Source organism: Cinclus cinclus, chromosome 31 (assembly GCF_963662255.1).
Source record: "Cinclus cinclus chromosome 31, bCinCin1.1, whole genome shotgun sequence".
NCBI classification, from domain to species: domain Eukaryota; kingdom Metazoa; phylum Chordata; class Aves; order Passeriformes; family Cinclidae; genus Cinclus; species Cinclus cinclus.
The window spans coordinates 1242457-1270195 of record NC_085076.1 but is presented as its reverse complement, the minus strand read 5'-3'; the positions used below and the strand labels follow the sequence as shown (position 1 = coordinate 1270195).

The window sequence follows — 27739 nt, the reverse complement described above, 5'->3', positions numbered from 1 at the left end:
CCATCATCAGGGCAAGGTTGTAACAAGAACCCCCTTAGGTCTGGGCACCCGAGATGTGCCAGGGCCCCAGTGGGGACAGCGGGAATGCTCAGAGACCCCCAGGAAAGAGGTGCCCAGGATGTGCCCCCTCTGGGACAGGAATCCCCAAGGACGTGGCACCCCTAGAAGAATGAGGACCCCAGTGGCACAAGACCTCAGGACAAGAGCCAGGCATCAGCACTCCAGAGGAGCCCTTTTCCCTCAGGGCAGGACCCCTCTGGATGTGCCCCCCAGGCCAGAATCCACATCCTGACCTCAGCATAAACGGCCTCTTCCTTCTGCTGCAGGAAGGAGAAAGTGAAAATCCTGGAGGTGGGGGCATGGCCAGACAGCTCCATCTCCCCCAGCCCCCCAACCTCTGCCTGCACCCCCAGCCCCCTTTTTCCCCATCCTGGCATTCCCCCACCTGTGAACTGCTCAGGTGTTCCCCAGGACAGCTGAGCCAGGACATGTGGGGATGGGAAAAAGCCCAGGGCTGTGTGGGGCAGAGAGCCAGAACCTTCCAGGACGAGGGGGGGGAGCCCCCCTGGCCATGAGCACCCTGTGGGAGCTGTGCTGGGCTCTGAGCCACCCCAAAATCTGAGGCACTCTGTGAAGGAGCTGTGACCCCTGTGCCCACCCAGCCACTGCCCATCCCTGGGACCCCCATTCCTGGGGAAACCCATCCCTGGCACCTCCATTCCCTTGGTCTCTCCCCCCGGGGAACCCCCGCCCCAGCACTCCCATTACCCAGCACCGCCATTATTGTGATCCCATGCCAGGGGCTGCTTCTTCCCCCAGAACCCCGATTCCCAAGGGTCCCTCTTGTCCCCCTGCAACCAAAACCCTGTGACCCACATGCCATGGAAACCCATCCTTGGCCCCCTGCACCGCCCCAGCCTCCAAATTCTGGACACATCCTGTCCCCACCATGTCCCACCATCACCCCCATGTCCCACAAGGTCCCCACCCTGCCCCCATCCTGTCCACACCCCTCCCCCACCAAGGGCCACCTACACACGAGGACGAGACCTGAGCTCGCTTCCTGTCCCTTCATCCCAAGAGCCGCCAGCCAGGGGACAGGTGGCCCTGGCAGCGAGTGACAGCCAGTGCCCATGGCCGGGGACACCGGGATGGCCGGGAAGGTGGCGCTGCTCCTGTGGGGTGAGTGCCCCGGGCACGGGCCTGACACCCCAGGGATGGGCCCTGGTGAGGCAGAGACCGGTGGGGAGGGGGCACAGGGGGGCTGTGGGGTCCCCTGAGGTCCCCAAGGCCAAACAGAGCCAGTGCCTGGGCATGGACACCAGTGTGACCAGAGTGGTGGGGACAGGAACAGGGGGACAGGAACAGGGGAATGGGGATGTGGGGATGGGAACACAGGAACAGAGATGTGGGGAAAAGGATGAGGGAAAAGGAACCTTGGGGAATAGGGGCAGCTGTAGGGACAGGGAAAGGGAGAAAGGGAAGCAGGGGCAGGGACAAGGGCCTCGTCCTGTGCAGATGGGCCATGGGGACAGGAGCCATCGCAAGGGGATCAGGGGCACAGGGCCATGGGGATGTGGCCATGGGGACAGGTGCTGTAGGGCTGGTGGAGGTGACCTGTGCGCACATGGGGTGTCCACCGTGTTCCCATGTTCTGCCTCAGCCCAGGGGGACTGAGGTGTCCCTGTCCTCCAAACCTCCGTGCTACCCCGGTGTCCCCATGGGAACAGACAGTTTTGGGGCCAGACACCACGGCAGGTGCCCCAGGTGCTGCTGTCCCTGCAGGGCCACCCCCACCCAGCCCTGTTCCTTCTCCCTTGCAGCCCAGACCCTCGGCCTCGCTGGTGAGTCCTCGGGGGATGACATGTCCCCGCCCCGCTGTCCCAGCCCCGGGCTGGCCCTGGCAGGCTGGTGTCCCCTGTCACCCGCAGGTGCCCAGACCACCCAGCTCCTCGTGCAGCCCCCCTGGACGCCGGCGGTGCTGTGGGACCAGGTGACACTGACCTGCCAGGGCTCGGGCACCGCCGGTGCCACCACCTGGTACAAGGACGGGCGGCGCTGGGGGCAGGATGGACGTGACAGCTTCCTTGTCACCGAGAGTGGCACCTACACGTGTGACAGACCCGGCAGTGGGCTCAGCCCCCCCATGCTGGTGTCAAATGGTGAGGGGGGATCTGAAATGCTCAGGGTGGCTCCCTGAGAGCTCTGGGTGGGCTCCAGTCTGTGGGTGGCCTCACAGCCCTCGTGTGGCCAGAGCCTGTCCCCTGCACACAGGGACATCCCAGTGCATCCCAGTGCACCCCAGTGCGGTGGGACCCCACTGGTGACAGCTGTGCCACGGGGCTGCTCCTGGTGTCCCTGGGACCCTCCCGCACACTGGACACTGCAGCCAGATGTCCCCGGTGCCATGGGCACCCACTTTGGAGCTATCTCGGGCTCCTCAGTGTGACGGGACCCTGCTGTCCCACAGAGCCGCTGGTGCTGCAGGTGCCAGCACGGGCACTGCTGGAGGGGGACACGGTGACACTGCGCTGCCGGAGCTGGTCGGACAAGCCTGTCACCAGCGTGAGATTTTACCAGGAAGTCAAGGATTTGAGTGGGTCCATCACAAGCACCGAGCTGTCCCTTTCCACCCAGCAGATCCAAAACCGCGGCAGCTATCGATGCACGGGCTGGGTGGGCTCAGAAAAGAAAGTGTCAGCACCAGTGTCAGTGACAGTGCACGGTGAGCACCCCCACAGCTGGAACCCAAATATCCTGATACCCCCAAAGCCACTTCTCAGTGCACTCAGAGTCACGCTCCCCACCCCCATCTCCTTCCCAGAGCTCTTCTCGGTGCCAGTGCTGGAGGGTCCCCCCAAGCTCACCGTGGGGTCCCCCCTCAATCTCAGCTGCCTCAGCACCCCCAGCCCCCTGCGGCCCCCAGCGCCCCTCCTCTACAGCTTCTACCGGGATGGGCAGAGGGTGGGGGGCCCTCAGGGGTCCCCGCACCTCCTGGTGCCCGCCATGGGGTTCTCCCTCACGGGGAATTACAGCTGCGAGGTGAGCTCTGAAGGGGGGACCGTGCAGAAGACCAGTGCCCGGCTCGGCGTCAGGGTGCGCAGTGAGTGCGGGGATGGGCACAGGGAGGCCCCAGAGCCCACCCAGGTCTCCCATCCCCGCTCAACCCTCTCCGTGCTGCCCTGTCTTCCCAGCTCCCTCCCTTGGTCTCCCCATAGCATTCCCTGGTGCCTTCATCCCTCACCAAGTCCCCTCACCCCTCCCTGGAGAAGCTGCCCCTCCCTATCCAATTTCCCTCCATTGTCCACATGTCCCATCATCCCTGTCTGGGTCCCCAAAATCTTCCCTGGGGTTCCCTTCTGCCCTCTCCATACGTCACCTCGTTCAATGTCCCATCCTCCCTGGGGGCCAGTTCCACTCTCTTCCAATCCTCGCCCCCATGTCTGCACCCGCATTTTCCTAACTGGGACCTCTCCACCCCACTCAGATCTGCCCCCTCTCTGAAACCCTCACTGCTCCCTGGTGTCCCCCACTCCTCCCATATCCCCAATCCCTCCTGTTTCCACCCACAGGGGTCCCACCCTCGGGTGTGTCTCTGTCGGTTCAGCCCCCCGGAGGACAGGTGACACTGGGGGACAGCCTGGTGCTGAGCTGCACAGTGACCATGGGGACAGGTCCCCTGTCCTTCTCCTGGCACCGGGAGGGCTCGGGGGCAACGCTGGGCACCGGCCCCCGCCTGGAGCTGCGGCACGTTGGGGACAATGACAGCGGCCACTACCAGTGCCGGGTCAGCGACGGTGAAAGCGTGGCCCAGAGTGTCCCCCTGAATGTCACTGTCCTGGGTGAGCGGGACCCTCGGGCTGGGGGTGACCCCACCCACAGCATCCCCATCCTCCCCGGCCACGTGTCAGCCCTGTCTGTGTCCCCGCAGTGCCCGTGGCCAATGCCACCATAACCCCCGGTCCCCCGGCACTCCAGGTGCGCCCAGGTGACCCCGTGACCCTGCGCTGCTCGGTGCAGGTGGGCTCAGCCCCTGTCACCTTCACCTGGCTCCACAACGGCCAGGAGCTGGCCCGGGGTCCCCTCCTGCAGCTTGGGGACATCGATGTGGGACATTCGGGGACCTACCAGTGCATGGCCACCAACCAGCTGGGACAGGACGGGCACCGCGTGTTCCGGGCACTCAGCCCAGAGCTGGCCCTGGAGGTGACACCACAGGGAGCCACTGGACACCTCTGGATCACAGGTGGGGTCAGACAGGATGATTTGGATTGCAGGACCCCTGGATTGACAGGCGACCCTGATGTGTCTCTTCTGTCCCCTGCAGTGGCCACAGGGCTTGGTGGGTCCCTCCTCTTCCTGGTGCTGCTCGTGGGTGGAGCTGTGGGCTGGCACCGGTGGAACAACATGGGTGGGTGACAATGGGGACAATGGGGGCCCCGAGGATCTGGGCGGACACCGGAATGTGAGGGTGATGGGGCAGCACTTACAGCCTATGATTTGGTCTGCTTTGTGCGCTGAGAACTTTTGTTCAGGATTTTAAAAAATTTAGGGTCATGTTGGAGAGCTTTGCAGGGATTTTGGTGGTTCTTTCAGTGATCCTGGAGGAATTTAGAGTGTTCCACTTCCTGACAAACTCGAGCTTCTAGGGGCTCAGATGGTCCAGTGCACTGGGGTGGTTCAGGGGTTCTTGGGGCAGCAGGGATTATCAGAGGACACTGGGGAAACTGAGGGTGCAGTGGGGTTTCTGGATTCCTGAGAGTGGTCCAGGCCCTGGGGACCCCACAGTTACCCCTCTCCTCTTTCCTTTGCAGCTGCCAGGAATCAGCAGGAAAGGTGAGTGGGGAGCACAAACCACACTCCCATCTTTGACCCCCAACACCCAGACCCCCCATTCTCTCTCACACATCCCCTTTATTCCCTCAGGGCCCCCCCAGAGCCCCTGGCACCCCCAGAGGAGGGGGAGGTGCTGTACACCCACGTCGTGATCACCAAGCAGATGGGGGGTGAGTCCAGGCTGGGACACACACAGAAGGACACCTCACCCATGAGTGTTCCCCCAGCCAGATGCCACAGCCAGTGTCTCTCGCAGCGTCCCCCCGTGCCACCACACTCCAGGATCCCCAGGTGACCTACGCGGAGCTGCCAGCAACCCATGGGTGACCACGGGAATCTGGGGACATCTACGGGAATGTGCTGTGACATTGGGGGCATGCTGGGCACTGGGGGAACAGGGAGCACTGTGGGCACTGGGGGCACTGGGGGACCCCACCTATGGGCAGTCATAAACATGTGTATGTCCCACTGCTCCCGTGGGTTCCCAACATTCACGGGTAGGTGGGCACAACTTGGGGATCACGTGTGAGGCTGCACAGGCTCCCCAGCTCCCCAGAGCTCCCTGTGGCCCCAGAACCCACAGGGCCATCCCCACCCCCCTTCCACTGCCACCAGTGACTCCCCATTCCACATCCAAGTGCTCCCATAACCCTCAGAGATTTCCCCATTCCCTCCTCACTGTGCTCCCAGTATCCTCAAGGACGCCCTATTTCCCTCCTCCCAGTGCCAGTGGAGCTCAGGTCTCGTTGCCCTCTCATTGGCACCAAAATGCAGCTTTTTGGTTCAACTGGCAGACATGGTGTTTGTTTGTTCAGCTCTGTCGGGCTTTAGGAATGGGATTCTCCTATTTTTGGAAGCCACTAAAAACCTGTGCTCTGGATTCCCTTCTCCCCTGTCTCAAACCTCTCCTGTGCCGTGTTCCCCACACAATGGCGTCAGAAAGGCCTTGGGGGGTATTCCTCATCTTTCCTTTTTCCTCAGGACTCGGGATCAGGCCACGACACAGGGTGGGGTGTCAGGGACAGGAAAGGTTAGATGTCTTTTGAGGCATTCTGAAACACCTGTGTAAGGGTGGGCTGGCTCAGGCCTTGCTTTTGGTGACACAGGGCCCCATGTGTCAGTCAGTTCGTCAGCCATGGCACACTGGGGACAGAGTGAGACTCTGCCATACCCAGCTCCTGAGTGGCTGAGTGACCAGGAGTCCCAGCTTGGGACAGGGCCCTTGGTGGCCCAAGGACTTAAAAGGCAGAGCATGAGGTGGCCAAGTGTCTGACGTTGTCAGCTCATGGAGTGTCTGCTCCATCCACGCTGTATCCCAAACAATTTTGTCTTGGTTTAAAAGAGAAACATCTGCCATGGAAAGGAGGATGGAAATGGAAAAGGAATGGAAAGAGGACCCACACCTCCAAATTGTTATAATTGAAAAAACTTTTTAGCTTGCACCAAAAAGAGCAAGAAAAGGAATAGCAGTTCATTACTAGGAAGTTTGTACATCAGAATAGGACAGAAAACAAGACAAGAACAGAAATTTCCAAACCGCTCAGAGCTGTTTGATCATCTTTGATGTCGTTATGAACACGGCCAGCAGGGGGCGCTGCTGCAGGGAGCACTTCCGGCCAGCAGGGGGCGCTGCTGCAGAGAGCACTTCCGGCCAGCAGGGGGAGCTGCTGCAGGGAGCACTTCCGGCCAGCAGGGGGCGCTGCTGCAGGGAGCACTTCCGGCCAGCAGGGGGCGCTGCTGCAGGGAGCACTTCCGGCCAGCAGGGGGCGCCCCGGTGCCAGCTCCAACCCCTCAGGGGCCATGGCGGCCTCGGCCCCGTGAGGGACCAGGGGAAATCGCTCCTTTTGCAAACTCACGGGCACCAATCGCTCCCGCCATTACCGCTGGCAGCAGGCAGAACAGACGGAGTCAGCAGGATGGATCCCAGTGCCCGGTGCCAGCGTAGCAGTGTCCTGGGGCCAGGCACACACCCTGCACAACCCCCACCACCGCTCCCCCTGATCCCCAAAGGGAGGAAGGCGGCACCAAACCCCAGGCAGGTCTCAGGTGCACAGCAGCACCTCCCGTGCCTTTGCACCACAATCCCTGAAAACCCTCAGCCTTTCACTGCCTTTTCCCCCTTCAGCCCTGGCACAGCAGCTCGGGGAATGTTCAACTGCCCTGGGATGTTGAGGAAAGCAGGCGCTCCTTGCTGGCACTGCCAGGGCTCCTCAGGGGGCTCCACAGCACCTTTGGCGCTGCTGCTCTTCCTGGGCCACTGCTGGTCCCGACACAGCAGCCACAGCGGGAGGAGGAGGAGAGGGACCAGGACCAAACCCTTAATGAGCTGTTGTCATTCGGGCCGCGGTTTCTGCAGTTCAGCTGTGCTGCTAAACCATCTCAGTGCACAAACACATGGCTCTGCTGCCTCTCCTGCGGATTTTGGGCTCCTGTGTGAGCACTGGACACATTTGGGGGCTCAGATGCCCCCAGATCTGCCCCCAAGAAATGTTTTTTGACTGCCTGGAATTTTCCTGGAACTTGTCAACATGACCACTGCTCAGGGATGGGCATTGGCCAGCCCTGCTCTGGCCAGCCCCAGGTGGCAGCCAGGACCTGAGGCTCCCCCCACCCCCTTGCCTTTGATTCTGGCAGCTTTCGAGCTGCTGCAAAAGTGAGAATTCTGTGGGGGGAAAATGGCCTGGCTGTGGTTTGCTGAGCCCTGCAAGAAGCACAAGACCCCGTGTGAGCCCAAGCAGTGGCTTTGCAAGGGCCTTTGATGGTTTTCAGAGCAGGGCTGGCTGGAAACCCCCCCTGCAGGGGCAGCTGTGAGGGAACCAGTGTGGAAATGCAGCAATTGATCCTTTGGTCCCTGTCCCCAAGGGACTGAGAGAGACCCAAAAATCCTGCAAATCCCACAAGGATGTGCTGAACAACCTGAGCAGAACCCTGCACAGTGCGAGCTGAGGCAGCAGAGCTGAAAAAACAAAAACCATTTCTCCTGATTTAATCCAAAATCTGCGTTGTGTGTGCAATGAGAGGGACAAGGGTCCTGTGTTCCCTGGCACTGGAAGAGGGAATGGGGAGCCCCTGGGGGAACTGGGAGCACTGGAACGGGAATTCTGGGCTGCCCTGCAAGGGAACTCCCCACTTGTGGCCACCTCCCAGCCAGGGTGGGAATCCATGAGATCCAAACGTTGGTGGGACACACGGAGGGGGCACTTGGGCAGGGACCTCCAGTTCCCCCAGTGCCCCCTGTGTTCCCAATGTCCCCCAGTCTCACAACACATTATTGTAGACGGCACTGGGGTCCCAGTGTTGCCCATGGGGTCCCGGCAGCTCCTTGTGGTCACCTGGGGGAGGTGACGGGGGGGACCCTGAGAGAGACTCGGGTTGGGCACATGGGTGGGGTTGTCACCCGTGGGTGATGAGTCCCTGTCCCCACCTGTACTCACCCCCTGCCCTCTCAGTGCACACAATGTGGGGGTCCAGCGCTGCCCCCTCCGCTGGGGAAGCCGAGGGCTCCTGGGGAGGCCTGCGGGGATAAGGGGGGGTCTGTGGGAGTGCGGGGCTCTCTGCAGTGAGGGTAAAATGGGGGTTCAGACCAGGAGACCCCCACTCACCTTTCCTGTGGCTTCCTGAGGGCTGCAAAGGAAAGGAGGGAGGGGTGACTGTGGGGATATCGGGAGGCTTGAACACCCTCAGGACTCCTGACTGCCCCCTGAGACCGAAAACGCCTCCAAAAAGTCCCTGATAGAACGCCCAAAAGAACTGCATGATCCTCCAGGACCTCCCCAAATCCCCCAGGACTTCCTATGGAGGTGTCTGGGAACTCAGCTACACCCAAGTCAGTAGCTGTTGGTGCCACCCTCTGCCCCCACACTCTGAGGGGCTTCACCCCAATCCCTGGGACCCCCATGCCCCCCCATTATCACCCACCCTGGCGGTGCCACCAGTGACAGCCCCCGATGACAGCCAGGAGCAGGAGCAGGTACAGGAGGGTCCTGCCGACATTCAGAGCCACTGCAGGGGACAGAGGGTGCCGGAGCTCCCCTGGTCTCTCTGAACTGCCTCGGCTAGCTCGGGGTCAGAGAGATAGGGGATTTTTTATCCGGCATGGACAAAGGCAAAAGATTAGAGGAGGCTCTCCTTCCCGGGATGAGCCAAGTTTATTGTCCTGAAGAGTTCCAGGGAGAAGAGAGAGAGCATGGGAAATGCGGGGTGTTTTCAATCCCAACTCAGAGGTGGAGGAACCCTTGGTCACAGCCCCTCAGGGCTGGCCAGGGGGAAAAGGGAGGGGTTAAGGGAAGGGGAGAACCACGCTACAAACCAAGAGGGGAAACAGAACAAACCATCCTCAGTGCAACACAAAACCATAAATGTGCATTACAACAGGAGGGGACAGCGCAGGGTCACACTGAACCCCGTGGGTCCTGAAAACCCCAGTGACCCCATGTGACCCCACCTGTGAACCCGAGGGGTCCAGTGGTTTCCTGTGGTGTCACCTCCAGGGCCAGCTCTGGGCTGAGTGCCCGGAACACGCGGTGCCTGTCCTGTCCCACCTGGTTGGTGGCCATGCACTGGTAGGTGCCTGAATATCCCACATCGACGTCCCCAAGCTCCAGGAGGGGACCCCGGGCCAGCTCCTGGCCGTTGTGGAGCCAGGTGAAGGTGACAGGGGCTGAGCCCACCTGCACCGAGCAGCGCAGGGTCACGGGGTCACCTGGGCGCACCTGGAGTGCCGGGGGACCGGGGGTGATGGTGGCATTGGCCACGGGCACTGCGGGGACACAGACAGGGCTGGCACGTGGCCAGGGAGGATGGGGATGCTGTGGGTGGGGTCACCCCCAGCCCGAGGGTCCCGCTCACCCAGGACAGTGACATTCAGGGGGACACTCTGGGCCACACGTTCACCATCGCTGACCCGGCACTGGTAGTGGCCGCTGTCATTGTCCCCAACGTGCCGCAGCTCCAGGCGGGGGCCAGTGCCCTGGGTTTCCCCGAGTTCTCCCGGTGCCAGGAGAAGGACAGGGGACCTGTCCCCATGGCCACCGTGCAGCTCAGCACCAGGATGTCCCCAGTGCCACCTGTCCTCTGGGAGGCTGCACCGAGAGGGACACCCCCGAGGGTGGGACCTCTGTGGGGGGACACAGGAGGGATTGGGGACATGGGATGACTGGTGGACACCAAGGAGCACTGTGGGAGTGAGAGGTGGGGACGATAGGGGAGGGGTGGGAGTATTCCAACGAGGAAGAAGTGAGGGGCAGAGATGGGAGCGAGCCTTGGAAAGGGGTGGAAGGCACGTCAGAATAGGATGGGAGATTGGGTGAGGGGAAACAAGGAGACGGATTAGGGGAACGCCATGGAATAATCTGGGGACCCAGACAGGGATTGTGGGACATGGGGAGAATGGAGGGACCTTGGGGATGGAGGGGCACCTTACCCTGGGAGGTGTGAGGGGACCTAATGAGTGTTGGAGGGAGCAGGGAAAGTAATGGGGGTACCCAGGGAGAGAGCTGGGAAGGCAGGGCAGCACGGAGAGGGTTGAGTGGGGATGGGAGAACAAGGAGCGCTGTGTGGGCTCCCTGTGCCCAACCCTGCACTCACCGAGCACCGTGATGCCGAGCCGGGCGCTGCTCTTCTGCCCGGCCGCCTCTACGGAGCGCATCTGGCAGCTGTAATTCCCTGAGTGGGACACCCCCAGGGAGGGCACCAGCGTGTGTGGGGACTCCTGCGGGCCCTCCACCCTCTGCCCGTCCTGGTGCAAGCTCTGTGGCAGGGGAGCTGGGGGCCACAGAGGGCTGCGGGTGCTGAGGGAGCTGCGATTGAGGTGGGACCCCTTGGAGATATCAGGGGGACCCTGCAGCACCAAGACAGGCGTGAGTTCTGGGAAGGAGATGGGGATGGGGAGTGTGACTCTGAGTGCACTGAGAAGTGGTTTTGGGGGAGTCAGGATATTGGGATTCCAGCCATGGGGGTGCTCCCAGGCCAATCTCACAGTTAGCGGTGCTGACTGTGCATTCCTGAGCCCACCCAACCCTTGCAAAATTTTCTCTGACCCTGCATCCCTATCTCCCTATCCCCACAGGTGCCCCTATTCCCCAAGGTTCCTGTTCCCACGTCCTTTTCCTCCCCACCAGTCTCTGCCACACCAGGGCCCATCCCTGGGGTGTCAGGCCCATGCCCGGGGCACTCACCCCACAGGAGCAGCGCCACCTTCCCGGCCATCCCGGTGTCCCCGGCCATGGGCACTGGCTGTCACTCGCTGCCAGGGCCACCTGTCCCCTGGCTGGCGGCTCTTGGGATGAAGGGACAGGAAGCGAGCTCAGGTCTCGTCCTCGTGTGTAGGTGGCCCTTGGTGGGGGAGGGGTGTGGACAGGATGGGGGCAGGGTGGGGACCTTGTGGGACATGGGGGTGATGGTGGGACATGGTGGGGACAGGATGTGTCCACAATTTGGTGTCTGGGGTGGTGCAGGGGGCCAAGGATGGGTTCCCAGGGCACTGGTGTGCCAGGGATGGATCCACATGGGAATGGGGGTCCCAAGGTTTGGGTGGAGTCAGAGTTGGGGATGACGGTCACAGACCAAAGTGGCCTCCCAGGATTTGTGATCATGGGAGAAATCCCAGGGATGGCGGTCCCAGGGCCATGGGGTTGCTGGGGAAAATCATGGTCCACAAGGGATAGGGGAGGTCCCAGACACTGGAATTGCCAGGATGGGGATCCTTGGGAATGGAGACCGTGTGCAATGGAATTCCTGGGATGGGGTTCCCAGGGCAGGGGGACAGAAGGAATGGGGGTGCCTTGATTTGGGTCCCAGGGGAATGGGGGTGCCAGGGATGGGCAGTGGCTGGGCAGGCCCCATGGGTCACAGCTCCTGCCCTGGGTACCTCAGATTTTGGGGTCACCCAGGGCCCAGCTCAGTACCCCGGGATGTCCCGTGGTTTGGGGAGGTCACACAAATCCAAAGGAACATTCCAAGAGTGTCTGTGGGTCTCTGTCCCCCTGACGACCCAGGGACATTTTCCAGTCTTCAATTTCCATTCCCTTCCTTTAATCCCTCAATTCCACACAACCACCCCAACCCCCAACCTGTTCCGGACTTGATGATCCTGTAGAACACCTGATCAGGGAATGGGTTGGGGGAACCCCAGGGTGGGGGAAGCAGAGGGTGAGGGGTCTGCAGGGAGGGGTGGGGAGGCTGTGGGGCATGGGGGTGTCCAGCTGTGCCCCCCAACACTTTCACTTTCTCTCTCCTGCAGCAGGAGGAAGAGGCTGTTTGTGCTGAGAGCCACAGGGGGCAGGTTCTGTCCTGGGGGGCACATCCAGGGCTCCTGTCCTGGGGGTTCCTGTCCCAGGGGGACACATCCTGCCCGAGGGGGTCTTCTCCTGGGGGATGGTGGCTCCGGGGGGTTCCAGACTTCTCCATTCTCCCTCCTCCCGTGCAGGATCTGAGCCGGCAAGAGCAGCTTGGGAATGGAGCCCCAGGCAGGAAGGAGCTCCCAAAGTCCTCCTGCTGGGAGCCAGTGGCCATCCAGGTGTGGGGCCCGGCCATGGCCCAGCCCCACAGCTCAGGGATGGGCATTGGCCAGCCCTGCTCTGGCCAGCCCCAGGTGGCAGCCAGGACCTGAGGCTCCCCCCACCCCCTTGCCTTTGATTCTGGCAGCTTTTGAGCTGCTGCAAAAGTGAGAATTCTGTGGGGGGAAATGGCCTGGCTGTGGTTTGCTGAGCCCTGCAAGAAGCACAAAACCCCGTGTGAGCCCAAGCAGTGGCTCTGCGAGGGCCTTTGATGGTTTTCAGAGCAGGGCTGCCTGGAAACCCCCCCTGCAGGGGCAGCTGTGAGGGAACCAGTGTGGAAATGCAGCAATTGATCCTTTGGTCCCTGTCCCAAAGGGACTGAGAGACATCCAATACTCCAGCAAATCCCACAAGGATCTGCTCAACAACCAGATGCACTTTGGAACCTCTCTCAAAGAAGGCTTGGGTTCTGGATGGGGACACCAGAAGAGAGGCAAAAGTGTGGAAATACCGATCAGGAGCTCCCCACGTGGCTCTGGGGCACAGGGCTGTCACAGCAGGAGCAGGGAGTGCCCAGGCAGGGGAATTCAGGGCAGGCTGCAGTGGATTTACCAGGGAATCAGAGCCTGAGGGACACACGGGCATTTCCACACATTGCTGTGCAATCCCTGCTCCAAGGATGCACAGAGTTTCTGCCCTTTTGGCAGCACAACCCGTGGGAAGGAAATCAAGCTTCAGGGTGGGCATGAGAAAAATGGGCAGAGTTCCTAACTCTGGCCCAACAAAAGCCTTCCTTATGGGCAGGGCTGCTGCCCGGCAGGCAGGGAACAATCCCATGGACCTGTTGGACACTCAGGGAGATTCCACACTCTGTGTTATCCACAAGCAAACGCTGTTCTGTGATGCACTACTGGGCTCCTGAAGAGAACCAAAACATCTCATTTCCCTATGATTTGTTTGTACTGTGAGCGACTTGCGGAATGACTGAGCATTTAAAGGATTTTAGAAACCAGAATATTTTATACATTGCTAGTTTGATATTTGCTGAGTTCCTTGTTGACTGTGATAAAAACGATGAAGGAAAAGATTCTTGCCTTTATTCTGTGGATGTATAATTTTGCCTCCTCCAATTGGGCAACAGGGAAATCCAGCAAATGTAGCCTGGGATTTCCCATCATCAGGGCAAGGTCGTAACAGGAACCCCCTTAAGTTTGGGCACCCGAGATGTGCCAGGGCCCCAGTGGGGACAGCGGGAATGCTCAGAGCCCCCAAGGACAGAGGTGCCCAGGATGTGCCCCCTGTGGGACAGGAATCCCCAAGGACGTGGCACCCCTTGAAGAACGAGGACCCCCCTGGCACAAGACCCCAGGACAAGAGCCAGGCATCAGCACTTCAGAGGAGCCCTTTTCCCTCAGGGCAGGACCCCTCTGGATGTGCCCCCAGGACAGAATCTACGTCCTGGCCTCAGCATAAACGGCCTCTTCCTTCTGCTGCAGGAAAGAGAAAGTGAAAATCCTGGGGTTGGGGACACGGCCAGACAGCTCCATCTCCCCCAGCCCCCTCAACCTCTGCCTGCACCCCCAGCCCCCTTTTCCCCTTCCTGGCATCCCTCAGCTGTTGCCTGCTCAGGTGTTCCCTGGGATGGCTGAGCCAGGAAATGTGGGGATGGGAAAAAGCCCAGGGGTGTGTGGGGCAGAGAACCAGAACCTTCCAGGACAAGGCTGGGGAGCCCCCCTGGCCATGATCATCCTGTGGGAGCTGTGCTGGGCTCTGAGTCTACCCAAAATCTGAGGCACTCTGTGAAGGAGCTGTGACCCCTGTGCCCACCCAGCCACTGCCCATCCTTGGGACCCCCATTCATGTGGGAACCCATCCCTGGCACCTCCATTCCCTTGGTCTCTCCTCCATGGGAACCGCCATCCCATCACTCCCACTACCCAGCACTGCCATTGTCTTTATCCCATCCCAGGGGCTGCTTCTTCCTCCTGAACCCTGATTCCCGAGGGTCCCTCTTGTCCCCCAGCACCCAAAACCCTGGGACCCACATGCCATGACAACCATCCTTGGCCCCCTGCACCACCCCAGCCTCCAAATTGTGGACACATCCTGCCCAAACCATGTCCCACCATCACCCCCATGTCCCACAAGTTCCCCACCCTGCCCCCATCCTGTCCACACCCCTCCCCCACCAAGGGCCACCTACACACGAGGATGAGACCTGAGCTCGCTTCCTGTCCCTTCATCCCAAGAGCCGCCAGCCAGGGGACAGGTGGCCCTGGCAGCGAGTGACAGCCAGTGCCCATGGCCGGGGACACCGGGATGGCCGGGAAGGTGGCACTGCTCCTGTGGGGTGAGTACCCCAGGCACGGGCCTGACTCCCCAGGGATGGGCCCTGGTGAGGCAGAGACCGGTGGGGAGGGGGCACAGGGGGGGCTGTGGGGTCCCCTGAGGTCCCCAAGGCCAAACAGAGCCAGTGCATGGGAATGGACACCAGTGTGACCAGAGTAGTGGGGACAGGAACAGGGGAATTGGGATGTGGGGATGGGAACACAGGAACAGAGATGTGGGGAAAAGGATGAGGGAAATGGAACCTTGAGGAATAGGGGCAGCTGTAGGGACAGGGAAAGGGAGAAAGGGTTGCAGGGGCAGGGACAAGGGCCTCGTCCTGTGCAGATGGGCCATGGGGACAGGAGCCATTGCAATGGGATCAGGGGCACAGGGCCATGGGGATGTGGCCATGGGGACAGGTGCTGTAGGGCTGGTGGAGGAGACCTGTGCACACATGGGATGTTCACAGTGTCCCCATGTCCTGCCTCAGCCCAGGGGGACTGAGGTGTCCCTGTCCTCCAAACCTCCGTGCTACCCCAGTGTCCCCATGGGAACAGACAGTTTTGGGGCCAGACACCACGGCAGGTGGCCCAGGTGCTGCTGTCACTGCTGGGCCACCCCCACCCATCCCTGTCCCTTCTCCCTTCCAGCCCAGACCCTCGGCCTCGCTGGTGAGTCCTCGGGGGATGCCATGTCCCCGCCCCGCTGTCCCCAGCCCCACACTGGCCCTGGCAGGCTGGTGTCCCCTGTCACCCGCAGGTGCCCAGACCACCCAGCTCCTCGTGCAGCCCCCCTGGACGCCGGCGGTGCTGTGGGACCGGGTGACACTGACCTGCCAGGGCTCGGGCACCGCCGGTGGCACCACCTGGTACAAGGACGGGCGGCGCTGGTGGCAGGATGGACGCGACAGCTTCCTTGTCACCGAGAGTGGCACCTACACGTGTGACAGACCAGGCAGTGGGTTCAGCTCCCCCGTGCTGGTGTCAAATGGTGAGGGGGGATCTGAAATGCTCAGGGTGGCTCCCTGAGAGCTCTGGGTGGGCTCCAGTCCGTGGGTGGCCTCACAGCCCTCGTGTGGCCAGAGCCTGTCCCCTGCACACAGGGACATCCCAGTGCATCCCAGTGCACCCCAGTGCGGTGGGACCCCACTGGTGACAGCTGTGCCACGGGGCTGCTCCTGGTGTCCCTGGGACCCTCCCGTGCACTGGACACTGCAGCCAGATGTCCCCGGTGCCATGGGCACCCACTTTGGAGCTGTCTCGGGCTCCTCAGTGTGACGGGACCCTGCTGTCCCACAGAGCCGCTGGTGCTGCAGGTGCCAGCACGGGCACTGCTGGAGGGGGACACGGTGACACTGCGCTGCCGGAGCTGGTCGGACAAGCCTATCACCAGCGTGAGATTTTACCAGGAAGTCAAGGATTTGAGTGGGTCCATCACAAGCACCGAGCTGTCCCTTTCCACCCAGCAGATCCAAAACCGCGGCAGCTATCGATGCATGGGCTGGGTGGGCTCAGAAATGAAAGTGTCAGCACCAGTGTCAGTGACAGTGCACGGTGGGCACCCCCACAGCTGGAACCCAAATATCCTGACACCCCCAAAGCCACTTCTCAGTGCAATCAGAGTCACGCTCCCCACCCCCATCTCCTTCCCAGAGCTCTTCTCAGTGCCAGTGCTGGAGGGTCCCCCCAAGCTCACCGTGGGGTCCCCCCTCAATCTCAGCTGCCTCAGCACCCCCAGCCCCCTGCGGCCCCCATCCCCCCTCCTGTACAGCTTCTACCGGGATGGCCAGAGGGTGGGGGGCCCGCAGGTGTCCCCGCACCTCCTGGTGCCCGCCGTGGGGTTCTCCCTCACGGGGAATTACAGCTGCGAGGTGAGCTCTGAAGAGGGGACCGTGCAGAAGATCAGTGCCCGGCTCGGCGTCACGGTGCGCAGTGAGTGCGGGGATGGGCACGGGGAGCCCCCAGAGCCCACCCAGGTCTCCCATCCCCGCTCAACCCTCTCCGTGCTGCCCTGCCTTCCCAGCCCCCTCCCTGAGCCCTCCCATCACTTTCCCTGGTGCCTCCATCCCCCAACAGGTCCCCTCACCCCTCCCTGGAGAAGCTGCCCCTCCCTATCCACTTTCCCTCCATTGTCCACATGTCCCACCATCCCTGTCCGGGTCCCCAAAATCTTCCCTGGGGTTCCCTTCAGCCCTCTCCATACATCACCTCGCTCAATGTCCCATCCTTCCTGGGCGTCCGTTCCACTCTCTTCCAATCCTCGCCTCCATGACTGCACCCCTTTTTTCCTGACTGGGACCTCTCCACACCACTCAGATCCGCCCCCTCTCTGATACCCGCACTGCTCCCTGGTGTCCCCCACTCCTCCCATATCCCCACTCCCTCCTGTGTCTCCCCACAGAGGTCCCACCCTCGGGACTGTCCGTGTCGGTGCAGCCCCCCGGAGGACAGGTGGCACTGGGGGACAGCCTGGTGCTGAGCTGCACGGTGGCCATGGGGACAGGTCCCCTGTCCTTCTCCTGGCACCGGGAGGGCTCGGGGGCAACGCTGGGCACCGGCCTCCGCCTGGAACTGCGGCACGTTGGGGACAAGGACAGCGGCCACTACCAGTGCCGGGTCAGCGACGGTGAAAGCGTGGCCCAGAGTGTCCCCCTGAATGTCACTGTCCTGGGTGAGCGGGACCCTCGGGCTGGGGGTGACCCCACCCACAGCATCCCCATCCTCCCCGGCCACATGCCAGCCCTGTCTGTGTCCCCGCAGTGCCCGTGGCCAATGCCACCATCACCCCCGGTCCCCCGGCACTCCAGGTGCGCCCAGGTGACCCCGTGACCCTGCGCTGCTCGGTGCAGGTGGGCTCAGCCCCTGTCACCTTCACCTTGCACCACAACGGCCAGGAGCTGGCCCGGGGCCCCCTCCTGGAGATTGGGGACGTCGATGTGGGACATTCGGGCACCTACCAGTGCATGGCCACCAACCAGCTGGGACAGGACGGGCACCGCGTGTTCCGGGCACTCAGCCCAGAGCTGGCCCTGGAGGTGACACCACAGGGAACCACTGGACACCGTGGAAACAGAGGTGGGGTCAGACAGGATGATTGGGATTGCAGGACCCCTGGAGTGACAGGTGACCCTGATGTGTCCCTTCTGTCCCCTGCAGTGGCCGCAGGGCTTGGCGGGTCCCTCCTCTTCCTGGTGCTGCTCCTGGGTGGAGCTTTGGGCTGGCGCCGGTGGAACAACATGGGTGGGTCACAATGGGGACAATGGGGGCCCCAGGGATCTGGTGGGTCATAGAAGCGTGGGTAAGATGGCGTGGCACTTACAGCCACATATTTGGGCAGCTTTTAGCCCAGAGGACTTTTCCTCGGGGTCCTGACTGATTTGGGGTAGTGTTGCAAGCCCTTGCAGGGATTTTTTTTGGTTCTTTCAGTGATTCTGGGGGAATTTGGAGGGTCTCCCTCCCTGTCCAGATAGAGCTTCTAGGGACTCAGATGGTCCAGTGTACTGGGTTGGTTCAGGGATTCTGGGGGGCAGGAGGGGGCCTCCGGGGTCATTGGCGAAATTGAGGATGCAGAGGGGTTTCAGCACTCCTGAGAGGGGTCAAGGTCCTGGGACCCCACAGTTACCCCTGCCCTATTTCCTTTGCAGCTGCCAGGAAGCAGCGGGAAAGGTGAGTGGGGAGCCCAAACCACACTCCCATCTTTGACCCCAACCCCCAGACCCCCCTGTCTCTCTCACACATCCCCTTTATTCCCTTAGGCCCCTTCCGGAGCCCCCAGCCCCCCCAGAGGAAGGGGAGGTGCTGTACACCCACGTCGTGATCACCAAGCAGACGGGGGGTAAGTCCAGGCTGGGACACACACAGAGGGACACGTCACCCATGAGTGTCCCTCCAGCCAGATGCCACAGCCAGTGTCTCTCGCAGCGTCCCCCCGTGCCACCACACTCCAGGATCCCCAGGTGACCTACGCGGAGCTGCCAGCAACCCATGGGCGACCACGGGAATCTGGGGACATCTACGGGAATGTGCTGTGACACTTGAGGCAAGGCTCGGCACTGGGGGAACTGGGGGCACTGAAGGCACTGGGGGCACAGGTGGACCTCAGCTACGGGTAGACACACAAGTGTGTCCCCCCCATAGCTCCCATGGGGTCCCAACATTCACGGGTAGGTGGGCACAACTTGGGGCTCACGTGTGAGGCTGCACAGGGCACCCAAGCTACCCTTGCCCCCCAGACCCCACAAGGCCATCCCCACCCCTCTTCCACTGTCACCACTGACTCACCATTCCACATCCAAGTGCTGCCACAACCCTCAGAGATTTCCCCATTCCCTCCCCACTGTGCTCTCAGTACCCCCATGGCCTCCCTGTTTCTCCTCCCAGTGCCTCTCCATTTCTCCCAGTAGATCCAGGTGCTTCCCATTCTCTCTCCCAGTAGCCCTGTCCTCCCAGTGCCTCTGCAATGCCCCTCTCAGCAGTCCCAGCACACCCATGGCTCCTCATCTCTCCTCCCCTTGCCAGGGGAACACAGGACTCGTTGCCCTCTCATTGGCACCAAAATGCAGCTTTTTGGTTCAACTGGCTGACATGATGTTTCTTTGTTCAGCTCTGTTGGGCTTTAGGAATGGGATTCTCCAATTTTTGGCTGCCAGTAAAAACCAGTGCTCTGGATTCCCTTCTCTGCTCTCTCAAATGCCTCCTGTGCCGTGTTCCCCACACGATGATTTGACAACAGCCCTGAGGAGTTTCCTGAGCATCCCTCATTTCCTGAGGAGTCGGGATCATGCCATGGCACAGGGTGGGGTGTCAGGGACAGGAAAAGTTGGTGTCTCAAGACATTTTGGAACCCCTGTGTGTGGCAGGGCTGGCTCAGGCCTTGCTTTTGGTGACACAGGGCCCCATGTGTCCAGCAGTCTGTCAGCCATGGCACACTGGGGACACAGTGACGCTCTGCCAAACTCATCTCCTGAGTGGTGATTGAGCAGGGGTCCCAGCTTGGGAGAGGACCTTGGTGGCCCCAGGACTTAAAAGGTAAGGCATGAGGTGGCCAAGTGTCTGACCACGTCTGCTGTTGGAGTGTGTGTCCAATCCACGCTGGAACCCAGGAGCTGGAATCTATCTTGGTTTAAAAGAGAAACCTCTGCCAAGGAAAGGAGAATGGAAAAGGAAATGGAATGGAAAGAGGACTAGTCCCTCCAAATTCTTGTATTTGCGCAAATTCTGGGGCTTCCAGGCAAATGATTAAGAAAAGGAATAACAGTTCATTACTAGGAAATTTGCAGAACAGAACAAAACAACCAACAACATAGGAACAGAAATTTCCAACCTGCTGAGGGCTCTTTGTTCATCTTTGATGTCGTTATGAATACGGCCAGCAGGGGGCGCTGCTGCAGGGAGCACTTCCGGCCAGCAGGGGGAGCTGCTGCAGGGAGCACTTCCGGCCAGCAGGGGGAGCTGCTGCAGGGAGCACTTCCGGCCAGCAGGGGGCGCTGCTGCAGGGAGCACTTCCGGCCAGCAGGGGGCGCCCCGGTGCCAGCTCCAACCCCTCAGGGGCCATGGCGGCCTCGGCCCCGTGAGGGACCAGGGGAAATCGCTCCTTTTGCAAACTCACGGGCACCAATCGCTCCCGCCATTACCGCCGGCAGCAGGCAGAACAGACGGAGGCAGCAGGATGGATCCCAGTGCCCGGTGCCAGCGTAGCAGTGTCCCGGGGCCAGGCACACACCCTGCACAACCCCCGCCACCGCTCCCCCTGATCCCCAAAGGGAGGAAGGCGGCACCAAACCCCAGGCAGGTCTCAGGTGCACAGCAGCACCTCCCGTGCCTTTGCACCACAATCCCTGAAAACCCTCAGCCTTTCACTGCCTTTTCCCCCTTCAGCCCTGGCACAGCAGCTCGGGGAATGTTCAATTGCCCTGGGATGTTGAGGAAAGCAGGCGCTCCTTGCTGGCACTGCCAGGGCTCCTCAGGGGGCTCCACAGCACCTTTGGAGCTGCTGCTCTTCCTGGGCCACTGCTGGTCCCGACACAGCAGCCACAGCGGGAGGAGGAGGAGAGGGACCGGGAGCAAACCCTTAATGAGCTGTTGTCATTCGGGCCGCGGTTTCTCAAGTTCAGCTGTGCTGCTAAACCATCTCAGTGCACAAACACATGGCTCTGCTGCCTCTCCTGTGGACTTTGGGCTCCTGTGTGAGCACTGGACACATTTGGGGGCTCAGATGCCCGCAGGTCTGCCCCCAAGAAATGTTTTTGACTGCCAGGAATTTTCCTGGAACTTGTCAACATGACCACTGCTCAGGGATGGGCATTGGCCAGCCCTGCTCTGGCCAGACCCAGGTGGCAGCCAGGACCTGAGGCTCCCCCCACCCCCTTGCCTTTGACTCTGGCAGCTTTCGAGCTGCTGCAAAGGTGAGAATTCTGTGGGGGGAAATGGCCTGGCTGTGGTTTGCTGAGCCCTGCAAGAAGCACAAAACCCTGTGTGAGCCCAAGCAGTGGCTCTGCGAGGGCCTTTGATGGTTTTCAGAGCAGGGCTGACTGGAAACCCCCCCTGCAGGGGCAGCTGTGAGGGAACCAGTGTGGAAATGCAGCAATTGATCCTTTGGTCCCTGTCCCCAAAGGGACTGAGAGACATCCAATACTCCTGCAAATCCCACAAGGATCTCCTCAACAACCAGCAGCACTTTGGAACCTCTCTCAAAGAATGCCTAGGCTCTGGATGTGGACACCAGAAGAGAGGCAAAAGTGTGGAAATACCGAGCAGGAGCTCCCCACGTGGCTCTGGGGCACAGGGCTGTCACAGCAGGAGCAGGGAGTGCCCAGGCAGGGGAATTCAGGGCAGGCTGCAGTGGATTTACCAGGGAATCAGAGCCCGAGGGACACACGGGCATTTCCACACATTGCTGTGCAATCCCTGCTCCAAGGATGAACAGAGTTTCTGCCCTTTTGGCAGCACAATCCATGGGAAGGAAATCAAGCTTCAGGGTGGGCATGAGAAAAATGGGCAGAGTTCCTAACTCTGGCCCAACAAAAGCCTTCCTTATGGGCAGGGCTGCTGCCCGGCAGGCAGGGAACAATCCCATGGACCTGTTGGACACTCAGGGAGATTCCACACTCTGTGTTATCCACAAGCAAACGCTGTACTGGGATGCACCTCTGGGCTACTGAGGGGAACCAAAACATCTCATTTCCCTGTGATTTGTTTGTACTGTGAGTGACTTGCAGAAAGAGCAAGCATTTAAAGGATTGTAGAAACCAGAATATTTCATACATTGCCAGTTTGATTTTTGCTGAGTTCTTTCTTGACTGTGATAAAAATGATGAAGGAAAAGATTCTTGCCTTTATTCTATGGATGTATAATTTTGCCTCCTCCAATTGGGCAACAGGGAAATCCAGCAAATGTAGCCTGGGATTTCCCATCATCAGGGAAAGGTCGTAACAAGAACCCCCTTAGGTCTGGGCATCCGAGATGTGCCAGGGCCCCAGTGGGGACAGTGGGAATGCTCAGAGCCCCCCAAGAAAGAGTTGCCCAGGATGTGCCCCCTCTGGGACAGGAATCCCCAAGGACGTGGCACCCCCAGAAGGACGAGGACCCCACTGGCACAAGACTCCGGGACAAGAGCCAGGCACTTCAGAGGAGCCCTTTTCCCTCAGGGCAGGACCCCTCTGGATGTGCCCCCAGGACAGAATCCACGTCCCGGCCTCATCATAAACGGCCTCTTCCTTCTGCTGCAGGAAGGAGAAAGTGAAAATCCTGGGGGTGGGGGCATGGCCTGAGAGCTCCATCTCCCCCAGCCCCCCAACCTCTGTTTGCACCCCAAGCCCACCTTTCCCCTTCGTGGCATCCCCCACCTGTTGCCTGCTCAGGTGTTCCCTGGGATGGCTGAGCCATGAAATGTGGGGATGGGAAAATGCCCAGGGGTGTTTGGGGCAGAGAGCCCGAACCTTCCAGGACAAGGCTGGGGAGCCCCCCTGGCCATGAGCACCCTGTGGGAGCTGTGCTGGGCTCTGAGTCACCCCAAAATCTGAGGCACTCTGTGAAGGAGCTGTGACCCCTGTGCCCACCCAGCCACTGCCCATCCCTGGGACCCCCATTCATGTGGGAACCAAGCCCTGGTACCCCCATTCCCTTGGACTCTCCTCCCTGGGAACCTCCACCATAGAACTCCAATTTCTCAGCACCGCCATTGTCTTGATCCCATCCCAGGGGCTGCTTCTTCCTCCTGAACCCCGATTCCCGAGGGTCCCTCTTGTCCCCCAGCACCCAAAACCCTTGGACCCACATGCCATGACACCCATCCTTGGCCCCCTGCACCGCCCCAGCCTCCAAATTGTGGACACATCCTGTCCCCACCATGTCCCACCATCACCCCCATGTTCTACAAGGTCCCCACCCTGCCCCCATCCTGTCCACACCCCTCCCCCACCAAGGGCCACCTACACACGAGGACGAGACCTGAGCTCGCTTCCTGTCCCTTCATCCCAAGAGCCGCCAGCCAGGGGACAGGTGGCCCTGGCAGCGAGTGACAGCCAGTGCCCATGGCCGGGGACACCGGGATGGCCGGGAAGGTGGCGCTTCTCCTGTGGGGTGAGTGCCCCGGGCACTGGCCTGACTCCCCGGGGTGGGCCCTGGTGAGGCAGAGACCGGTGGGGAGGGGGCACAGGGGGGCTGTGGGGTCCCCTGAGGTCCCCAAGGCCAAAAAGTGCCAGTGCCTAAGCATGGACACCAGTGTGACCAGAGTAGTGGGGACAGGAACAGGGGGACAAGAACAGGGGAATGGGGATGTGGGGATGGGAACACAGGAACAGAGATGTGGGGAAAAGTATGAGGGAAAAGGAACCTTGAGGAATAGGGGCAGCTGTAGGGGCAGGGAGTGGGAGACAGGGATGCAGGGACAAGGATAAGGGCCGCGTCCCATGCAGATGGGCCATGGGGACAGGAGCCATCGCAAGGGGATCAGGGACACAGGGCCATGGGGATGTGGCCATGGGGACAGGTGCTGTAGGGCTGGTGGAGGTGACCTGTGCGCACATGGGGTGTCCTCAGTGTTCCCATGTCCTGCCTCAGCCCAGGGGGACTGAGGTGTCCCTGTCCTCAAAACCTCCGTGCTACCCCAGTGTCCCCGTGGGAACAGACAGTTTTGGGGACAGACACCACGGCAGGTGCCCCAGGTGCTGCTGTCCCTGCAGGGCCACCCCCACCCAGCCCTGTCACTTCTCCCTTCCAGCCCAGACCCTCGGCCTCGCTGGTGAGTCCTCGGGGGATGCCATGTCCCCGCCCCGCTGTCCCCAGCCCCGCGCTGGCCCTGGCAGGCTGGTGTCCCCTGTCACCCGCAGGTGCCCAGACCACCCAGCTCCTCGTGCAGCCCCCCTGGACCCCGGCGGTGCTGTGGGACCGGGTGACACTGACCTGCCAGGGCTCGGGCACCGCCGGTGCCACCACCTGGTACAAGGATGGGCGGCGCTGGTGGCAGGATGGACGCGACAGCTTCCTTGTCACTGAGAGTGGCACCTACACGTGTGACAGACCCGGCAGTGGGCACAGCCCCCCCGTGCTGGTGTCAAATGGTGAGGGGGTATCTGAAATGCTCAGGGTGGCTCCCTGAGAGCTCTGGGTGGGCTCCAGTCCGTGGGTGGCCTCACAGCCCTCGTGTGGCCAGAGCCTGTCCCCTGCACCCAGGGACATCCCAGTGCATCCCAGTGCACCCCAGTGTGGTGGGACCCCACTGGCGACAGCTGTGCCACGGGGCTGCTCCTGGTGTCCCTGGGACCCTCCCGCACACTGGACACTGCAGCCAGATGTCCCCGGTGCCATGGGCACCCACTTTGGAGCTGTCTCGGGCTCCTCAGTGTGACGGGACTCTCCTGTCCCACAGAGCTGCTGGTGTTGCAGGTGCCAGCACGGACACTGCTGGAAGGGGACACGGTGACACTGCGCTGCCGGAGCTGGAGGGACAAGCCTGTCACCAGAGTGGTATTTTACAAGGACAATAAATATTTGAAGAGGTCTCTTAGTGGCAAAGATATGTCCCTCTCCCATTTGCAGCTGCACAGCAGCGGCCGCTACAGCTGCAAGGGCTCGGTTGGCTCAAGACACACATGGTCAGCACCAGTGACAGTCGCAGTGCACGGTGAGCACCCCCACAGCTGGAACCCCAATATCCTGACACCCCTAATGCCACTTCTCAGTGCACTCGGAGTCACACTCCCCATTCCCATCTCATTCCCAGAGCTCTTCTCGGTGCCGGTGCTGGAGGGTCCCCCCGAGCTCACCGAGGGGTCCCCCCTCAATCTCAGCTGCCTCAGCACCCCCAGCCCCCTGCGGCCCCCAGCCCCCCTCCTCTGCAGCTTCTACCGGGACGGGCAGAGGGTGGGGGGCCCGCAGGGATCCCCGCGGCTCCTGGTGCCCACCGTGAGGGTCACCCACTCTGGGAATTACAGCTGCAAGGTGAGCTCTGAGGAGGGGACCGTGTGGAAGAGCAGTGCCCAGCTCGGCGTCACGGTGTGCAGTGAGTGCGGGGATGGGCACGGGAGCCCTCAGATCCCTCCCAGGTCTCTCATCCCCACTGAACCCTCTCTGTGCTCCTCTGCCTTCCCAGCCCTCTCCCTGGGTCTCCCCATTGCTTTCCCTGGTGCCTCCTGGTGCCTCCTACCCCAGGTCCCCTCACCCCTTCCTGAATAAGGTGCCCCTCCCTCTCCACGGTCCCTCCATTGTCCATGTGTCCTAGCATCCTTGTCTTTGTCCCCAGAATCTTCCCTGTGGTTCCCTTCAGCCCTCTCCTTGAGTCACCTCGCTCAGTGTCCCATCCTTCCTGGGCATCCGTTCCACTCTTTTCCAATCCTCGACCCCATGTCTGCACCCGCATTTTCCTAACTGGGACCTCTCCACCCCACTCAGATCTGCCCCCTCCCTGAAACCCTCACTGCTCCCTGGTGTCCCCCACTCATCCCATATCCCCAGTCCCAACAGTGCTCCCCTGCAGGGGTCCTGCCCACCAGAGTGTCTCTGTTGGTGCAGCCCCCTGGGGGACAGGTGACACTGGGGGACAGCCTGGTGCTGAGCTGCACGGTGACCATGGGGACAGGTCCCCTGTCCTTCTCCTGGCACCGGGAGGGCTCGGGGGCAACGCTGGGCACTGGCCCCCGCCTGGAGCTGCGACACGTTGGGGACAATGACAGCGGCCACTACCAGTGCTGGGTCAGCGACGGTGAAAGCGTGGCCCAGAGTGTCCCCCTGAATGTCACTGTCCTGGGTGAGTGGGACCCTCGGGCTGGGGGTGACCCCACCCACAGCATCCCCATTCTCCCCGGCCACGTGCCAGCCCTGTCTGTGTCCCCGCAGTGCCCGTGGCCAATGCCACCATCACCCCCGGTCCCCCGGCACTCCAGGTGCGCCCAGGTGACCCCGTGACCCTGCGCTGCTCGGTGCAGGTGGGCTCAGCCCCTGTCACCTTCACCTGGCTCCACAACGGCCAGGAGCTGGCCCGGGGTCCCCTCCTGGAGCTTGGGGACGTCGATGTGGGACATTCGGGCACCTACCAGTGCATGGCCACCAACCAGGTGGGACAGGACGGGCACCGCGTCTTCCGGGCACTCAGCCCAGAGCTGGCCCTGGAGGTGACACCACAGGGAACCACTGGACACCTCTGGATCACAGGTGGGGTCACACGGGGTCACCAGGGTGTTCAGAACCCCCGGGGTTCAGTGTGACCCCGCTGTGTCCCCTCTGTCCCCTGCAGTGGCTCTGAATGTCGGCAGGACCCTCCTGTACCTGCTCCTGCTCCTGGCTGTCATCGGGGGCTGTCACTGGTGGCACCACCGGGGTGGGTGACAATGGGGGGGCATGGGGGTCCCAGGGATTGGGGTGAAGCCCCTCAGAGTGTGGGGGCCAGAGGGTGGCACCAACAGTTCCTGACTTGGGTGTACCTGAGCCCCCAGAGGCCTCACCTGTGTGTCCTGGGGGATTTGGGGTGGTCCTGGAGGGTTTAGAAGGGCTACTGGGTGTTCTATCCGGGACGTTTTAGGGGTGTTTTGGGTCTCAGGGGGCAGTCAGGAATCCCGAGTGTGTTCAAGCCTCCCGATATCCCCACAGTCACCCCTCCCTCCTTTCCTTTGCAGCCCTCAGGAAGCCACAGGAAAGGTGAGTGGGGGTCTCCTGGTCTGAACCCCCATTTTACTCTCTCTGCAGGAAGCCCCGCATCCCCACAGACCCCCCCTTATCCCCGCAGGCTGCCCCAGGAGCCTTCAGCCCCCCCAGAGCAGGACGCAGTGCTGGACCCCCACATTGTGTGCACTGAGAGGGCAGGGGGTGAGTACAGGGGGGGACAGGGACTCGTCACCCACGGGTGACACCCCCACCCATGTGCCCAACCCCAGAGTCTCTCTCAGGGTCCCCCACATAACCTCCCCCAGGTGACCACGAGGAGCTGCCGGGACCCCACGGGAAACACTGGGACCCCAGTGACATCTATGAGAACATGCTGTGAGACTGGGGGACACTGGGTGCACTGGGAGCTCTGGAGGAACTGGGGGAACTAGTGGTCCCAGCCGAAGATGCCCCCCAATGTGTGCCCCCTCCATTTGGGTCTCATGGATGCCCATCCTGCCTGAGAGGTGGCCACGAGTGGGGAGGTCCCATGCATGGCTGCCCAGAGCTTCCGTTCCAGGGCTCCCAGTGCTCCCAGGGATCTTGGTGCTCCCAGTGCTCCCAGTGCTCCCAGGGGGTCCTCATTCCCTCCTCCAGTGCCAGGGGACACAGGACTGTTGTCCCTCTCAATGCACGCAAAGGGCAGATTTTGGATTAAACTTGGAGAAATTGTTTTTGTTTGTTCAGCTCTGCTGGCTGAATTCGCTCTGGGCTGGGTCCCCCTCAGGTTGTTGAGCAGATCCTTGTGGGATTTGCAGGAGTTTTTGGTCTCTCTCAGTCCCTTGGGGACAGGGACCAAAGGATCAATTGCTGCATTTCCACACTGGTTCCCTCACAGCTGCCCCTGCAGGGGGGGTTTCCAGTCAGCCCTGCTCTGAAAACCATCAAAGGCCCTCGCAGAGCCACTGCTTGGGCTCACACGGGGTTTTGTGCTTCTTGCA

The 27739-nt window shown here is 61.4% G+C and overlaps 3 protein-coding genes across 3 annotated transcripts; all 3 read left to right on the top strand.

Annotated features, from left to right (window-relative positions):
• Positions 1–53: 53 nt before the first annotated feature.
• LOC134055086 (Fc receptor-like protein 3) lies at positions 54–5163 on the top strand. The gene is made up of 13 exons (XM_062511218.1): positions 54–109; positions 327–351; positions 1082–1163; positions 1824–1844; positions 1932–2162; positions 2471–2725; positions 2825–3103; positions 3573–3842; positions 3932–4246; positions 4328–4411; positions 4815–4836; positions 4927–5006; positions 5093–5163. Exons 1-13 carry the CDS (start codon positions 54–56, stop codon positions 5161–5163), a joined length of 1791 nt encoding a protein of 596 aa, XP_062367202.1.
• Positions 5164–11224: 6061 nt separating this feature from the next.
• On the top strand, positions 11225–18690 carry LOC134055085 (Fc receptor-like protein 4). The gene is made up of 12 exons (XM_062511217.1): positions 11225–11236; positions 12263–12352; positions 14582–14663; positions 15311–15331; positions 15420–15650; positions 15959–16213; positions 16313–16591; positions 17061–17330; positions 17420–17731; positions 17810–17903; positions 18415–18494; positions 18581–18690. The coding sequence occupies exons 1-12, from the start codon at positions 11225–11227 to the stop codon at positions 18688–18690; spliced, it is 1836 nt and encodes a 611-aa protein (XP_062367201.1).
• Positions 18691–20211: 1521 nt separating this feature from the next.
• LOC134055084 (Fc receptor-like protein 2) lies at positions 20212–27138 on the top strand. Its single transcript, XM_062511216.1, has 13 exons — positions 20212–20228; positions 22388–22412; positions 23140–23221; positions 23881–23901; positions 23990–24220; positions 24529–24783; positions 24883–25161; positions 25636–25905; positions 25995–26309; positions 26392–26475; positions 26771–26792; positions 26881–26960; positions 27065–27138. The coding sequence occupies exons 1-13, from the start codon at positions 20212–20214 to the stop codon at positions 27136–27138; spliced, it is 1755 nt and encodes a 584-aa protein (XP_062367200.1).
• Positions 27139–27739: the final 601 nt, after the last annotated feature.